Genomic DNA, 19,095 nt, shown 5'->3' on the forward strand with positions numbered 1-19,095 from the left:
TACTGAAAAGTTTGGGTGTTCATTAGGACAATTATCGCTTCTAGTACTAGTTGCAACGTTCATCTGATGAAATTGAAAGTAAAAGCTACAACAAACAGGATGGTTTATTGCTTTACTGACGTTTCGCGCACCATGAGAACGCGCATCCTCAGAGCGAATAACATTCAAAATAAAACTTCACAAGGTTATATACTGTAGTGCGGTTGAAGGCAAGAAAAAATAACAGATAACTTAAAATTGAACAACTGGCCAATGATGTGTGAGCGGTTACTTTCCACGTTAAATTACGTAAAAACCTCCATCAATTAGTCCTGGTCATCATCTTCATCCAGTAATGACTGATTGTACGTATTGTTACAGGCATCAAGTTGCACTGTCCACATGATGCGGTACAGGGTAGATTATTCTGCCTACAGCTCCACCTGGCAGTGCTACAGCCAGTTGTACAGTTGCTGTAGGTTCTATAAGAGGGAATCTGGGTCAGCATCCATGTCCGACTCTGTTGTCACAAACTGACTGCCTTCCAGTTTCCAACCCCACCCGTAAGTTTCCATATCACCTCCTGTCCTAGCCAGACCATTATTTGGTAGTAAACCCTTAGACAGTGAAATTTTGTCGATGACTCAGTAGGTGGTAGGCGTTCTGGGCGTTCTGGTAGGCGTCACAAATGATTGGGAAGAGACTACTTTTTTATTAGTAATCTGTAGCAATGACGAGAGGGAATCCGTCAGCGTGCCCCCAAAAATCACAACCATTGCTTGACAATCTTTGTTCACAATGGATGCTGCTGTCTGCTTTGGAAGAAGGAAGTAATTGGCACAGTCTTTCAGAGTAGCAGCACCCTTTACCAGCTTGTGAAAGACAAATTGCTTATCAACACCAAAGATTCTTGATGCTGTGTCACATCCAGTGTAGGCATGTAGAAAAAGTAATTGGGAACATAATTCTTCACCCATCACCATTTTCAGTTCGTTTATTTGATACACTTTGTCAGCATTTTCCTTGTCGGAACGGAAATATAGATCTTTGTTTGCTTGTTGCGCATAATGAAGAAGCAGGACCAACAGATCTGTGTCCTCTTCAATCAACGTTGTCGAGTATGACATTACATTAACAACAGTAGCCTTCACAATCGGAACATCAGCATCCCCTGGGACATTGATCACTTTGCAGCCTTTTGACTACCCCGAAGTGTTTTACTGATCAAGTCGATCATTTTTCGTTTGTTTATGCCTACATTAACGTCATTCTCGGCCACAACACCATTTACAATATTCCTCAGGGTTTGATCCTGAGAAAAAGGTACATAACCAGCCAGTGATGTATTCTGCGCTTCAGGATGCCTTCTGCGCTTCAGGATGTCTTCTGCGTCTTCAGGACCGAGATTGAGTGTCGGTTGCGTAGCGAAGTGGTGAGAACGTCTGCGCGACGTTCGAAAGGATGTGGGTTCGACACCGCTCCAGAGCACGCGACTGTGTCTAGACACAGACACTTAATGGCAACCCAAAATAAGGAGAGAAGCTGACTCGAAGACTAAGCCTATATGTCACTTCGCTGCCTCCTGTCGTCTGTTGTAGGCTATCACATCTGTGATCGCAGTGTATGTTATGTATCGCCTTGGGCGCAAATGAAACACGATTATTATTATTATTTAGGAGTGCGTCTGTGCTTGGATAGTGATCATTAACAGTTGGAACACCATTATTGATGAGCCTTGCCGCAGTTTTAACTATTTCTCTCTTTTGTGACTTTTCATCAGCCTCATGTCTTGTTTTTAGGTAATGAGATCGGAGGATTTCGGATGTCTTCTCTCTCATAGTGACAATGCAATGAAGGCCCTGACCTTCAGCTATATAAATAGATTCACCACACTGTTTCTATAATTGGGTCTTCAGATATTTTGATCCTTAAGGAAGGCAATCATCATTTGCTAAAAACTCCTTCATTTTAGATCTGAGGTCTGATATCGTTAACTGTTCTTCATCATTCCGTTCAAGATGGGAACACATCTTTAGAAATGCCTGGTCCTGTTCCTCATCCTTAGGTCGCCCAGATTTTAGACGTTTTGCCTCAGGTACTCTGCCGCATTGCAAGGGTACGTTAAATCCACATATAAAATTAACACTACAAGAATGATGGTATAAACAGTCTGCAGCATGCAAATCGCTACCGTAATATTCAATACGACCTTTCATGGCGCATGACCAATTGTCAGAACGTCTCTCACAACACTCTAATATAGTCCTTGCAAAAACATCTGTTTTAACAAAACTAAAGCCAGGTCTGTCCGTGAGAACTCCAGTCCCACAAAACAAACAATGAGTCTTACTGTGGAAATTGCCATCAAAAATTCGAACACTTTGTTTCCCCGTGAGGCAGGACCCACTTTCCTCTCTGTTCGTCTTAAGCTGCAGTGTATATCGATTGGGTTGGTATAACGTTTACGACAGTCTATGTGTAGGCTACTTTTCGACCAGCTGTCGCAACAGTATTGTCCCCTCTATTAGTACTAGCAGCATTAATCCTATCAGCACCTTTTTGACGCAGTATAGCCTACTGGAGGCTCCAGAAGCTTGAATTTCCTTGTCACAGACGGTAATTTCTTTGCAGGCATTTTTTCTGAACTCTTTTTCCGTGTATCCGTAAACTTCCTCCGGCAATCACGGTGGACCAAAACTTTGCCAGTGTGAAATAATTGCAGTATAAAATTTACTTTTAAATGAGCACCAACACTAACTATAATTTCATAAAAATTGAATAATTCAGTAATTGTATATCCGCCATTTTGAAAAAAATGGCGGAATTTCGAAAATAGCGGATAACTTTTTTTCACCAAAAAATTTTGACGGGGATTTTTTTTTGGTCATTGTACATAATGAACAGAACCAATGTGCAAAATTTCAGCTTTACACCAATTAAGTCAAGGTAAAACCCTTCAACGACTGGACTATTAATTATTATCGTCAAACAAATATCGTATATAAAATCTAAGCCTATCGCTTTTAACAAAATCATATGTTACTGGCAAGTAAAGCCAAGCGAATGTAACGTCAAACGAAAATAATTTCCGAATTTAAAACAAGTTACATCAGGGGAACGATATACTGTAGAAGTTCGGGTCCATGGATCAAAAATGGTCCTCAAGATTTGTGTGCATCGTGATAGCTACTTTCGTTTTCATCATTTGTATCGATCTGAACGAAAAAATAAACCACTCCAAGAAGCAGAAACTTAACGTACCGGTAGCCTACTGAAGTTATCTAACGTTGACAACTGTTGTTTAAATAAAACAATGCGCAAATGACTGGGATTCGGCAATGGCCAAAAAAAAAAACTTGTTGCGCACGGCAAAAGACGCATTTTTGTGGAATTGACCTCGAACAAATGCAATCAGTTACAATTAGCATGCAATAGATTTTTTCACTTCAAGCTATTCTTTGACTCAGGGCTATGACTTTGCAGCTTCATAATAGGCTAATAATTTTCCATAACCTAGTTGGAGTTTTTGATTTTCTCCACTTTTATGCCTTGTCCCTATCGCAGGCTTTCTTTTAAAGTTAAAAATTTAGTTTCCAAGGTTTTCTTGACAGATGTTAATTCAAAATTTGCAACGGCCTCGTTGTGACACAAACGTTATTTGGCTTTTCACAAATCAGCGAAATGAAACTTGCAATCAAGAGTGCGGAGCCAAGCATAGGCGTAGGGGAAAGTTAGTTTTTGGGGGTGCGAAAAAATTCTTGTCCAACTATAATTAAATGCGCCCAAATATTTTTTGCGACAAAGTATAGACCACCTAATTAAAACTTCTACACTGCTCCCAATAGTCTGGTGTATAGGCCTACTGTAAATTGTCGCTCAAGTAGGCTAGGCCTAATGTGAAAGCACCTTAACAATACAGAAAAAGCATTTCATATCAATAAGATACCGTAATCATAGGCCTACATCTACTTTAAAATACAAATTGTCATAACGATCTGCGATTAACGATTAAAATACAAATTGTCATAAAATCTTAAGTTAGAAATTATTTCTAAAATTTCATAAACTAAACTTGTAAGCTAGACTACACTTTCAACTGAACCATTTGATATTGTAAGTTAGGCTACGTGTTTAAAGCTTCCTTAAGTAAAAAAAATTACGCTATATATCAGTTTGTAACACGTTGTAAGTTATCTTCCAACCAATGGATTTATGAACTAATGCAAACGGACTGTTACTCTCAATCTTTGTTTCCGGTAAATTATGACTCAGCTCTTCGGGGTTGAGTATTTGCTTTGATTTTACTTTTTATGTGTGATTACAATATAGACCATTTTGAGTCTGATGCAAATACAAAAGCATCAGTTTCATAGTCAATGTTGGCACATCTCAAGAAGGATGTATTTTTTATAAAATTTGCAAGCATCTAGATCAGCGTTTCTTAACTTTTTCTGACTCTAGCACCCCTGTAAACTGGCCTGAACAGTCTAGCACCCCCTAACTATCGTTGACATACGACTACTACAGTGCCGACCAAAAGTTTCATAGAGGCTGCAATTTTGACATGCCTTCAGATCGCCGGCGATATATTTTGTAATGAAGTCTCTTGTTGTTTAACAAACTGTGCAGTTGTTTTAACGAAGTTGATTCAGGATTTTGGCTTTCATTCACCAACAGAAATTCAATTATAACCATATGTAAGTGAATCAACTCTCTTAAAACAACAGCACAGTTTGTTAGGCGACAAAAAAATACAAAATATACCGCAAGCGATCAAAAAGCATGTCAAAATTTCGGCGCCGCCATTAAACTTTGGCCTGCTCTATTGAAAGGAAAGCGATGTACAAATTAATCATTTTGTTTATTTTTCAAAACTACTGTCGTCATTGGTGATAAAAGAAATAGGAAAACCCGAGAATAGTGAAAGGACATGAACAAACTTAAGCATAGGCTACTTAAGTTACCCAGCTGGGTAACTAGTTACACATGTATCAATGTGATTTCTGTTGTTGCTTAGCCTATGTGTGACCAATTTCTCTATTCGAGGCTTCGTATTGGTCAAAGCCACTCTCATATCGTGGAGCAACCCATGTTAAAGGCGGTTACGGCCAATTGTTTTGATTTGGAGCATGGTGGAAAACGCCTTTTCACACAGGTAGGTGGTCGGAAATGGAACGACCAATTCCAATGCTGCTCGTGATAATGCAGGATATTCTGTCAACTGATCAAACCAGAAATCAGCAAGCGGAAGGACGAAATTTTGTCCAACAACTCTGATTCACCTGGATGTCAATCAGCTCCTCCTTTAGTCTATTATCATCACTCATGTCTGCCAAAAAGGGCTGCTGTATCCACTCTGGATATGAGTGATTTCTAGAAGCGAGAGGTGAGCAACAATAGCACCCACCAGGTAAGTTCGCACAATCTACTCAGGATCAATTTGCGTACTTGACTGGGAGATGACTACAATAATAGCAAATCATGTAGGGCGTAGGCTACTTCGAAACAGCAATTATTGATATGACAACTGCTGATACTGGCAGAAAGACGAAAAAATGCAGAAAAGTAAAATGGCATTTTTTGATATTATTCTGCATGCATTTAACACCCCCTACAATCTGTTCCAGCACCCCCGGTTAAGAAACGCTGATCCAGATATTTTCAGATGCTGAAAATAAGTTGAAAAGTTATTTCAAATCTTATGAACTAAGCTTGCAAGCTACAATTTCAGCTGAGCATGTTGATATTGTATTATATCTTCTATTATATTGTATTAGATACTGTTTATTTCTTCATTCTCACAACTTAAATCATGCTCAATTTTAGTGGATTTTTTTAATTTTACATGCATTAAATTCATCATAAAAATATAATTTTGATTAATTGATAAAAAAAAGTTCAAGGTTATAAAAATTTTGAAACGTGCTGAAATTTCTTGCCTAAACTTTTATCTAATTTTCGACTAAGTTTAATTGAATAGTGTAGGGACGCGGTTGAACTTTATTTGACATTTTTATAACCATTATTTGAGCAAAAAATAAGTTCAATTCTAATGAAATATGCTGAACGTTTTTGCCCAAATTTTCGATTAATTGAAAAGTTTGGGGGTGCAGTTGCACCCCTGGCTCCTAAGCCTATGATGCCAAGCGTTCATAACGGAGCTGGAGCCACAAAACTCATAATTGTTTTATTAAATGTACAGTAAAGGGCGAGACGAGATACCGTACTATGAGAGATAACTGGCTTGGTCACATTTTGAATCATTTTTTACTGAGTGAATTGCATTGCCACAGATAAACTAAAAAAAAGTCATACATAGACAGAGGTGGACAGTAGCGTGCTACATTTTTTTTCAGTCGCACTCCAGCTACTTTCCAATTTGAAGTAAAAAAATTCCTTGTTTTTGGAGACTTTTTATTGAAACAATGCGTGAAAAAATCAAAGCAGAAATCATTCGACAATTTGTGGGAAACATCAAGCCACGTTACCGACAAGAATGACGCCAACACCAGTCACGATTCCGAGAATGAATTTTTTGGTGTGGTGGTGCAATCGCAAAGTCAATTGTGGAGGCTTTTTTCAGACAGAAGCAAGTCCTTAAGCTTTCCTAGTGCCGATTTTAACGTCTCTTTATTATAAATACAACACTCTATAGTCTATACCTGCCAGTGTTGCGGTGAAGAGATTTTTTTCTGCAGAAAAACACATGCCGAAACCAAAGTGGGGATGACTCAGCGACGCGCATTTCGAAATGCCGGTGTCTATGAAAGATGCGTAATCATATATTTCACTTAGCACGTGTTTTCCATAACGACGTTGAAATGGCAGTGCAAACGAATGATATCATTCGTTTTCAAGGTCATTTTGACGTCACAAAGTGATTCCTGTGTCAATTTAAGTTAGATCAAAAATAGCGGTAGCGCGCTATTTTTAAAGTAGCAGATGCCCACCTCTGTACACAGATTACAGATTGAATGAAACAATTGTACACAGATTAAATGAAACAACTGTAAACCGTGTCTTGCAAAGTGTTTATTTCTCATCATTTGTGCGGTTTAGATTCGGGGGCTTCTTATATTTTTAATCACTAGTAAAATATAAAGAACATCAGCAATCAACCAGTATTGGAGTCAGAAGTTTTAAGATTACCATGTTGCTGTTTTCTAAAATAGATCAACAGACGTCCATTGTCCAAGATTCCAGTCAAACAAGCCACCGACAATCCGACATGCTGCGATAAGGAGGTGCTAATTGGATTAGTAAGGTCAACAGAAGTCTAGAGTAGACGATGACGTCTGCACAAGGCAAGAATACCGTGAAGTAGAATTCGCGTCAAGTAATCTCGCGGTAAGGTGTCTTTGCGACAGAATGTCGTGTACTCACATTTATTTATTCTACGAAATATTTCAGTCGCAATTACAAGTATATAGAACGCCCTGCATTACGTGAAAACGCGTTTATTCTATATTACCGTCCATATGAAAGCAAGTAGTTTGGAAACATAACTTTCTGGTCCACCAGAACACTGACAACCAAGTATTAAAAAGATATCAATATCATTGTGGCATCATTTTCATAACAGTCCAAGTATAATCAAGAAACGTTGCCTGTTGAGCTATCCGGGATAGGCGCTGAAAATGGCGTTCGGTAAAAGGCAAAAGTGACTCTATGATTGATTGAGAGTTCGGGTACTTTTCAATTTCATCTGGAGATGTATTGGATAGAAGAACACGTAGAACCGCCTGTGCTTCGTGGCAGTTACGGGAATTACTATTCCACGATATGACAAATTTAAATAAAACTTGTTTTTGGTCAGGTCTTAAATTCGAAAGGTTTTCTTCCAACATTGTCTTACCATCATCTTCCCAAAGTATTTCCTTTACAACCTTGAGTGCAGTGAATGGTTGTTCCAATTTGATGGCAAGCAACAAAGCTTTCGCATACCTTCGTTCATGGACAAGATTCTGCAGCTCTTGATGATGTAGAACGTTGTTTTCATGGGTTTCATCCTGCTCTGCTTTTTGTTTTTCGGTCATGTCTTCCAAGCAAACAATCCGAGAATCTGCAGACCCAGATAACACAATAGTATCATCACTACCGGCACAAAGCGCCCATACTTTATCGGAATGGTGATCAATAGTTTGAACGCATTCAGAACTTTTAATCGTCCACAACTTAATAAGGCCGTCCGAACCAGCGGTGAGTACTTGAGTCCCAGAGACAATAAATATTAACTTTAATACCGACGCGTCATGAGCTTCTAATGTCTTCACACAACTATAGTCTGCCAAGCTCCATAATTTGACTGTGCCGTCTGATGACGCTGTCGCCAGAATTTGATCCATTGGACTAAACTGTATGCACCAGATGCCTCGCTTATGTCCGCGAAAGATACCAAGCTGTCGCCCATCGCGAGTAGACCACAACTTTGCCAGTTTGTCTTGAGATCCAGTTGCAATAACTTTGTCATTAGGCGATACTGTGACAGAATTAATAGACTTTTCATGTGCAAGCATAGTGTGAAGAACTTGAACCTTTGTATCATCATCTTTTTGTATTTTCAAATCCCATATCTTCAAAGTGTTATCTTCACTCCCTGAGACAAATAAGTTCGTACCCATATTACAAGTTGCAACAGAACCAACAATGTGAGTGTGACCCTCGGCTTTTGCCAAACAAGTAAATAAGAAATTCTCCGGATCAAATCTCCAAACTCGAATAGAGTTATCTTTGGAACAACTAACGAAGCATATCTTGTTTGAAAAGACATCAACAGACATTACAGTGTCAGTATGACCACGAAGAATATGACAAGCCGATGATGAGAGTTGAAACACTTTTAGATCTGAACTATTGGTGACGACAAGCATGTGAGTTTCAGCCTCACCAAGAAATTTTACATCAAGAACGTCGTCATTATATCCAACCAAATGCTTCTGAAGGTGAAAGCCATCAACTTCTAAAAAGTCGAAGTGATGGTCGTTTGTGATAGACACAATCGTATCTAAAGAGAGCATTCGTATATGAATATATCCAGCCGCGTTCTTGGAATCATTAACGGTGATAGATTTTTCATTGTTAAACACACATGCACCAGTTTTACTATTCCAAACACGCAAGATCCCTTTGCTTCCTGCTGTAATGAAGTGAAATTGACTATCATCGTCATTATCATCAATACTTTCCAGTCCCATTTTAGGGTAAGACTGATCTTTGGAAAGAACAACTACATCTTCAACACTTTCAAACACCGGAATACTTTTGAAAGGTTTAAGATTTCTCGGGCAGGGTATGGCAGGAATATTCCAAATCGACACAACATTATCTCGAGAACCACTTATCATGACATGGTCCGTGGGAAATCGAATACAAGTAACTGCGCTGACATGACTTTCCATGATCGCAACACACTGGCTGGTATTAAGATTCCATACACGAATATTGTAGTCATCAGCTGCGGAGTATAGTGTTAAATTGGAGGGGTGAAAGCACACTGTACTGATGATCCCGGGAGAACCTCTGAGATTATGAGTGCAATATCGTCGTATCAGATCCCACACTTTCACAGTGCCATCACTTCCACCAGTAGCAAGGAGGGTGGATGTGGAGTCAAAAGCCATAGATATAATTGAAGAAGTATGAATGGATTTCCATGTGCGAACACAGACCACATCTTTTGTCCACTCCCACTGTTTCAGCAATAATGAACGAGTGGCAGTAACTACAGTAAGATTATCTGGACTTATACCAAAGCAGGAGACTTCACCCTCATCATGTTTCAGCACTTTTTCAACTGACCCACTGTCAACTTGTAGAACTTTAACATCTTCACCACACATGCACAATAAATGCTTTCCATCTTTTGACACTTCAACACTTCCACCAGTATAAAATGGATCCCATGTCTGCTTTACTGCAAAATATGACTTCAGTTGAGGCTTGTCGCTGGTTTTATCCTTCTTGTGCATAATAGCCTTAATCATCAATTTTCACAGACGTATAATTTTCACAGACATCTAGTTTCTGTATAAACAATGTATTCAATCTAAAGACACGTGTTTCTTCAAAGTTAGTTACTAGTTCACTAAAAACCTCAACAGCCTGTTTCAGTTAATAGAATCATCAGAAGGAACTTATTCAAATAAAAATAAGTTGCTTTTGATGATCCTATTAAGGTGAAACAAACTGTTAACGGTTTTTAGTGAACTCGTAACTAATTTTGATGTAATTCGCTCTGCTTGACATTGAGCGCTTTTTGTAGTATCAATAGCATTTACTGTCTGAGCTCCAAAGTGATCTTTAAATATTTAACTGTACACATAAGTTCTTTTGACCAAACTAAAAGTGACTAAACTGTATATTTTGAAAATATAGGTACTAGGTAGTCATGCATAATTGCACACTGCACAGTTGTTATATTATAACTTTGACCTTTTAGTAATGACTACTGACAAACAATCTCGCGTTTTAACCACTTGCAGACGGATGACATATATGACATATATACAATTATACATACCCACTAGAAAACTTTTGCAATAATACCAGAGCTTTGGAGCTGGATAGACAGCTCCAGTTCCAATTAATTTTTATGAGACTTACACAATATCTTCTAATATGTACCGGTACCCAATTTAGACAATTACAAGCTGAATGGGACCAGTGGCGGATGTAGAAAAAAATTGGGGGAAGGCAACAGATATTTAAAAGTCAAAACTTGCAAGATTAAATACCGTTAGCAATGAAAAATTTAGGTGTGGAAAAGATACAATTGTAGCAAGACGTCTGACCCTAGATAATTAACAAAATAAACTTTGTTTTGTTCGCTTTTTGTGTATTTTTAAGCCCAATAATAATGTTGTTCCGGACAACCGTTCACCAAATCAAACGTCACATAAAACCGTTATGGTCTACTTAATCTAGCTGGCGTCTTACGTCATGGAATATTTCTAAAAAATGAACACAGATTTAACCATCATTTGAAACACCTGTGAAATATTTCATCATTTTAAATCTTGAATTGCGAAATCTTACATAAGCCAAATTTACCTGGTACTGGATCTGCTTCATAATGCTTATCACTGTTACGTCACAGAAGCTGGTTAATTGCGTTTGAAATATCTCAAGTCAGTTTCGTCATTTAGAAAATTTTGTCGTTTTGAAAAGTTGGTCGAATATTGAAACTGTTTGTGCTTACCAACTAGATGAAATTTCTGTCTTTTATCTCAGTAATTTGTATTGTGGTGACAAGTTTTTAGTGGCGTATCGCGTTGCACCTCATTTTTGACAGCCAGTGGCTATTTTTTGCTGAAATACAATTCTTGAAAGACGTTTCCAAAAGAATATTTTTTCGGTGTTATCACATACAGACGAAAGGATCCGGGAAATTTATGTTACAACTTTCCCACGAAGATATTATGGTTTACCGCTGTGACCAAATGTCGTCGCTAATAAGCTGAACTATCGTAACTCCAAAAATACAGTTTTGAGAAAATTGAATTTTAAAGTTCACGCTGTGTTTGCTGTACATTGTTTGATCTTTCTAAAAGTTTTCGAACGAAAAAACATAAAAACTAAACATTGCTTTTCGTGGAGCTTTGCTGTAGAAAAAAAAGATAATTCTTTTTTGCAAAAATTGAACGTTAGAAAAATGAATATGGACATACGATAGTTTAACAAAAAAAAATTGACAAAATGTAGTTACAATAATACAGCAAAATTGTTGTAGCCTATGCGAAATAGAAAGAAATACAGTCGAAATCGTTTAAGCGCATAGTCAATTTGTCAAGCTTTTTTATGCGCTTAAACGGTATATGCGCTTAACCGTTTACATTGCTTGACAGTATCCTATACGTCAATACCGAACGTTTATCTAACGCAAAAGCGTGAAAACAGACCGCTGGACTTTTTCGATGAACGAAGGCATTGAGCCTTAATACGTAACCCGGAGTGTTAGGAGATTTACAGAATATTCTAGAATAGTACTGTACAACCGAATTCCAAATAACGGTACTACTTTGTTTGGCTGTTGGTCAGCGAAGTGTGACGCAGCAACAACTGTTCACGCGCGTTCCTCGTGGCTTTCGGGTAGCTGCCGTGATCACCCAACCGTAACGAATTCGCTTCAGCGAGCAAGAAAGAAAGTTCACTAATCATGCGATTTAGATTTTCCTTAGTCTTGTGGTTCTACAGTTCGTACTGCGACGTAATGATACTTGTTTATGATGTAACAATCCATAAATGAAATGTGGTCTTGTGATTCATACAGCACTGTACTCAAATCATAGAAGAGAAGGCCTTTTTTTGTGCGGTTTTACTTTATTGTTTAAATCATGTAGGCGCTAACTGTCTGTCTTGAGGTGTTATCTTGAGCAACTTTGCTTTGCCAAAGGAAATATGCGGTTAAGTGATAAAAGTCTACAAATCTATCAAGAATTCCTAGTTGCTTAGCCGATTTATGCGATTAATCATTATGCGACTAACCGTTGAATTTTCTTCACAAGTAAATGAGAATGGTTTGGGATTATGCAATGCTATGCTCTAAAGCGATTTATGCTCTTAACCGATATGCGACTAGCCGATTTCGACTGTATTTTTGATATTGTCTTACTGCAAGAAACTTGGTTGGCCAAACAAGAACTTGACTATCTTTCTTCAGTAAGGCTACGTTTACATGATAGGCGAAATGAAAATGACCGAAATGAAATCTCAAAGCGGCGTGAAAAAGGTTTTGTTCACATGCCATCTCATAGCGGCTGCTTTTGCTTTCGGGTGAAAGGAATACATCCTCTACGCATGAGTGATTTTCGCGCCTGTAACTAGGCTACTGAGTACGCTGAAAATAAAGTTAGTTCTCCTACCAAACAAAAACAACATAGATTCTACAATAAAACATGCAATTCCAAAGGGTACATTAACCAGTACTGAAACAGCAGAAGTGCTTTCAAAATTCATTTAGGTTAATAGACTGACATCACAAGTTCAGAGCAAATTTACTTGTGTTCTTCAAGAATGGACTAGCTTAATTTATTGGCTAATTATTTGCTCTTTACTAGTGCACCAGTCCAATGCATGTCTTAAATGATTACAGATGACATTGACAATAAGTTTTTGTGCTCAGTCTAAAAAAACAGCCAACATTCTAGACTAGTCCCAGTTGAAAATGTATATCATTATGACTTTACAAATATAAGGCTATGCTTATTGTACTGATGTAATGCTCAAGTTCTCCTTTCCTAATACACTTTGCAGCATATCTTTAAGAAAATTGGGATGATTGGTTGTAGGCTAGATAGCTGGTTCTAAAGCACAACCAACATTCTAGACCAGTGGTAAAATTCTATAATTATGACTTCAAAAACAAAACTATTTTATTTATGTTATGTTCAAGTTCTTTTAACGTGCTACACTATCAATTACTACACTACCAGTTGACTGACTATAATCAAACTACTAGGGCTAATGTCATTGCTAGGATCTCATTGCGGCGTGTTTACATAGCCGCAACCAGTTGACATCGGTTTCATTTCTGTCAAAACTACCGATGTGAAATCCAGACCGCCATGAATCTCACTTCGGTCGCCGCGTGTAAACAGATTACGCGTCCGCCAAACGAACCGAAATGGAAATCTTTCATTTCGGGCGCAATGAAACGTCATGTAAACGTAGCCTAAGTTCAAATCATTCTGGTGCTGGTGTTGCCTCAGTTGATCATGAACAAGGCATTCATATTGGCAGGCCATATGGTGGTACTGCAAATGTTTATTTGCCATACTGTAGTCCTACCAATACAGATGAATATCTACAATATTTGGCTAAAATACAAAGCTTTAGTGAGGAGCTAGATACAACTAACATGCATTCTGGGAAACTTCAATGCTTCTGAATCCAACTCATTTGGTGCATTGCTATTTGGCTTCTCTCAAGAACATGATTTATTCATATCTGATAAGATCCTGCTTCCCAAGGATACATTCACTTACTTCAGTGAAGCTCATGGGTCAACCAGTTGGTTAGACCACTGTCTATGTTCTGCGGCTGTTCATCAATCGATAACTAGCATGTCAGTTTTGTATGATTACATCACCTCCAATCATCAATCATCATCCAATTACTGTGAATTTCATGTGTTTTAATTCAGGGTTTCCCAAACTTTTTTGGGCCAAGGACCATTATTTGTGAATCTGTTTATTCGCGGACCCCCAATACAAAGGTAAAAATGAATAAGACCTAATTTTGTTTATTTAAAAAACTGACATCAATGGGACGGATGGGATTGCTTCTTATTGCATAAGTCATCAATCCTCGAAGTTATTTGTGAAAGGCAAAGTCAGTTTCCTCGGAAATTCCGGACCTATATTTTGTCTTCATGTTGGTACGAGCTGAAAATGCTGTCTTACACAAGTAGGTCGTGGCAAAAGGCAATAAAAATTTAGTTGCCTTTTGCGATAGCAATGGGTAGGCTATTCCTCAACAACACTCAACCAGAAAGATCAATCAATCAATCATTTTATTTTTCGTCATTAACGCGTCCGGGACGAAAAAGATACCAACTACAAAAATCGATATAAACCTACCAGCACGTTAACGAACGGGAAAAGGTGGCAAAACCTTGAAAGGTTTAAAACGTGCCTGAATAAAAAATTATTCGGAACATTTGAGTCTTCTTTTTCATATGTAAATAAAATTACTGTTATTATTGGAAACCGCTGTCTACGGGTCAGTATGAGTTCCTTATAAATGTAAGTAAACAAAAACACATAAGAACATTCAACACCGCTTTGAAAATTAGAAATAATAGGAGTTAGGTCAATTTTGTCCGATAGGTCCCACATCTCCCCTATTTCATGATTTAGGCTACTGTGTCAAAAGCCTTTGATAAACCTAGAAAGATGCCAAGGGTTGCTTCTTTATTTTCCATTGCTTTGTAGACCTTGTTGGTTAGCAGTGTAGTAGCCTGGTTCGTGGAGTGGTTATGTCTAAAACCAAACTGCTGGGTGTAAAAGAAATTACGCTGATCAAGGAAATAGTATAATCTTGAGTAGCCTACATGACTTTTTCTAAGATTTTTGAGAAGCAAGACAAAATACTAACAGGTCTATAGTTACTGCAATTGCTTGGGTCTCCTTTTTTATAGATTGGCACTACTTTACCGATTTTAAATGCTTTTATGAAGTCACCATGTACCAAAGATAAGTTAAAAATATGTGTTAATACTTTTATTATGTTATCGGGGGTATGCTTTAAAATTTTGCCTGGAATGCCATCGGTACCACAACTTAACTTTGGTTTCAAAGATTTAATAAATCTGTAAATTTCTTCAAAACTTGCAGGTTTTAAAGAATTACTTCACAATGTTTCACTATTACGTCACAGTAACTGCGTACGTGAGTTTGAGATATTGAAATTTATTCTCTCATTCGTAAAATGGTTGCTTGAAAGTTGGCTGCATATTTAACTGTTTGCTTAGTGCTGGCCAGCTGGACAAAATTTCCGTCTTTTATCTAAGTAGTTTGTTGTAGTGACAAGTTTTAGTGGTGTACGGTGTTGCATCCCAATTTCGACAGCCAGGTGGCTAATTTTACAGAAATACAATTTTGAATAGACGGTTTCAAAAGAGTGTTTTTTTCAGTCATTACATACAGACGAACGGATCCGCGAATCTTATGTTACAATTTTCCCACGAAGAGATTATGGTTTACCGCTGTGACCACAAACCACGATATGGTGTCATATATAAACGCATGAAATCTTCAAGAAAATCTTTCAAGCAGGCTCTACTTAAATGTAAAAGTAAAACTGAAGAACATGAAGCCAATGCTCTAGCAACAGCTCTTCACTCTGATAACTCTGGTAAATTATTCTGGCAAAAGGCAAAATCGAAGCATAAATCAATGGCATTACCATTGACAGTTGGTGGTGCAAAGGTACCGTACTGTGAATGTCTCAGAGATGTGGAGGTCTCATTATAGTAAAATTCTCAACTCTAACTTGAGTGATCATGATAAAATTTTTGTTGACTCCTACCTTCAGTTGCTCATTATGATACCTCATACAAACTTTGTGATGTTAGTTCTATTGGGCCTTTATTGATGAAGCTTCCATTGAATTGTTCTGCAGGCAGTGACAGTGTATGTGCTGAACATCTTGCATTTTGCGATTATAATATTAATTTTTACTTGAGTGTGTTGTTTAATATGTGCTTTAAGTAGAGATGTACCGATATATCGGTATCGGTGTTATCGGCCATTTTTTGAGTATCGGTATCGGCAAAATTTGATCGATACTGTGGCCGATACCAACGCGTAAAAAAAGGCGTTTGCTGCGGATTTTCTACAGAAGCAAAGATATAGATTTTCTAAAGTTGTAAATAACGTCACATTGATGTAGAAAAATAACAACCATTTCAAATGTTTGATGCGTCACACTCCCATGACTTCTTGCGCGCACGTTTTAACATTGGTTGCCTACAGTGATTCTTTCACTTAAACAAAACGTTTTGTTTCAGCAGTTTTGCGTTGTTCGATTCTTAAGTTGTCCAAGGAGATTCAATTTCTCCAATATTTATCATTTGTGTTTCTATTTTACTCTCAGCAGAGTATAAAACTTGTAAAAGTTTTTCATCCATACAACGTCATGAATTAAATTATAACTCAAATCGGCACAATGACGTGACATCATCTAAACGTAACAGAAATAGCAAAGAGCAAGTATCACTATAAAAAAAAACGCAAAAATGTGACGCAGATCTGCAACATCAAAAGACATTGATGTTCTTTGACTTGTCAGCAGCAAGTGGTGATAACTGTGGCTGTGGGAGTTCGTTGCGCAGCCTACTTACTCTGACATTATTTAAGCTTGATGAGTTTATTACAACAAAAGGTGGAAATTAAATCACAAACTGATAGAACCAGCTTACTAAAAACAACCAAGTAATATGGTTTTTTTTAAACGTTTAGCAACGTAAAAACGATGCAAAATTATACATTTTTGCTACCTAGGTAGTCTTGGCCTGGCAAAAGCTTCTCAACCAAACCACAAGCGCACTTAGGAGTAGGAATTTTAAGTCTTTAACATAGGCTACTGATATTCAATTGAACGAACCCCAACCACGAACCATCAGATGTTAGGTTGTCCGTCCAATTGTGACCATTTCAGCATTCAGCCTGAGAGTTGATTCTCACTTTAAACTTTTTTTGGTAATTACACAAAAAACAAGAGCAATAGCAGTGGTGGGAAGTTGCATTTTTCCTTTGTTCCGAGAAACGCAACCTCGATGACGTCATGAACAGCGTAGCTTCTGATTGGTTGATGGTTCGTGATTCAATGGGATATCAGTATGTTGAAGTGCCTACTGACCTTAGGTTGCACATTACTTGTCGAATATTTTTTGTACGACTACACAAATGACTTGGTTTACATTTTACATCTTATTACACTGGTCTACACGATTTTTGCTGTATCAACTTTTAGAACTGATTTAGAGTAATTTTGGGGTGCTGAATCCGAATCTAACCTCAGATTTATCCTATCACGTCCGGTTTGTGAGATACGATAACAACAAATTTTCACTTTTGTCAAAAGTGGAAAATTTGACATTGCGTTTATCACACATACACATTGTGCTATATCCCGAAATCCAGGTCATGTTTTGCATAAATAGCTGAAATACATCCACAAACTATAATTTTGATACCAATTTGTTTTCTAAACAACATTATTAACTAGGTAGTAATAACAAGCTAAAAAGGAGGCTAAAGGTATAACTGACCGCCCGCCCCCCTCCTCCGTCAATGTTTTGCATGAAACCTCAAAGATTTAAGCACGCTTATGGCAATGCTTGTCCAGTAACCTTATTAAGGCTGTTTTGGCCTGTCTAACACTAACCTTTTGATATGTAGCACTGCATATGCTGGTGGTAAACACAACTCCAAATCTTCCACTTTTGGCAAAATAAGGCATTTTTGTTATATCATATCTCTAAAAAATGTGATAGCGAAAATCTGAGTTCAAATTCGTGTTTCAGACAATTGTTCACCAAATCAAACGTCATATAAAACCGTTCAGGTCTATTGAATCTTAGCGTATTACGTAATGGAATATTTCTAAAAGGTGAGCAGATTGCACGATCGTTTGCAGGACCTGTGAGGCATTGCAGCTGCGGCATGGCATTACATCATCGTTAAAGATGGAATAGTTCCCCGGCAACAAGACTTCATCAATCGGAAACTTCACTCTGTCAATCTCAGTGACCGGGCCTGCGTCAGTGATCCGAAGCTTCTACAAGTATGCGAAACTGCCAGGATTAAGCTCTGCAAGAAGCTTTCCCAGTCCGAGGATAAAGATTCAATCAATCAATCAATCTTTAATTACTTGAACAGGTGTAAGCCAAACTTGAACAGGTGTTTGAATAACTTATCATTGCTTATCATTATTACGTCACAGTAGCTGCCTACGTGCGTTTGAAATATTGCAAGCTATTCTCATCATTGTTTAAAATTGTTGCTTGAAGAGTGGTCGAATATTTAACTGTTTGCTTAGTGCTTATACCAGCTGGACGAAATTTTCGTCTTTATCCAAGTAATTTGCATTGTAGTGACAAGTTTAGTGGTGTATCGCGTTGCATTCCAATTTCGACAGCCAGTGGCTATTTTTTACAAAAATACAATTTTCGAATAGACGTTTTCCAAGGAGTGTTTTCTTTCGGTCATTGCATGCAGACGAACGGATCCGGGAACTTTATGTTACAATTTTCCCACGAGGAGATTATGGTTTACCGCTGTGACCAATTCGGACTCAGCACCCCAAAATTACCTTCAATCAGTTTTCAAAGTCCAAACAGCAGAAAAAAAATCTTTTTTTGTAGACCAGTGTTATCAATTATGATAGCCTATTAGCAGAGGTGGGCAGTAGAGCGCTACTTTTGCGCTACTTTTTAGTTGGAGTATCGGCTGCAGTAGCGGCGCTATTTTCTTTGCAAAGTAGGCTATCGGTATCGGGAGAGGCGCTACTTTTTTTTAGTCGCACTCCCGCTACCCGCTACTTTTTAATTTGAATTGAAAAAATGCTTGTTTTTTTTGCAATACTGGCGTAGTCAAGCAGCTATATTATCGGTTT

The 19,095-nt window shown here is 37.9% G+C and overlaps 1 protein-coding gene across 1 annotated transcript; it reads right to left on the bottom strand.

Annotated features, from left to right (window-relative positions):
* Nucleotides 1–6,153: 6,153 nt before the first annotated feature.
* On the bottom strand, nt 6,154–9,998 carry LOC145770549 (transducin beta-like protein 3). Its single transcript, XM_082582228.1, has one exon. It carries the CDS (start codon nt 9,960–9,962, stop codon nt 7,536–7,538), a length of 2,427 nt encoding a protein of 808 aa, XP_082438354.1. The 5' UTR covers nt 9,963–9,998; the 3' UTR covers nt 6,154–7,535.
* Between the last annotated feature and the right edge of the window lie 9,097 nt (nt 9,999–19,095).

The sequence above is a fragment of the Aplidium turbinatum genome, chromosome 5 (assembly GCF_918807975.1).
Source record: "Aplidium turbinatum chromosome 5, kaAplTurb1.1, whole genome shotgun sequence".
NCBI lineage: Eukaryota > Metazoa > Chordata > Ascidiacea > Aplousobranchia > Polyclinidae > Aplidium > Aplidium turbinatum.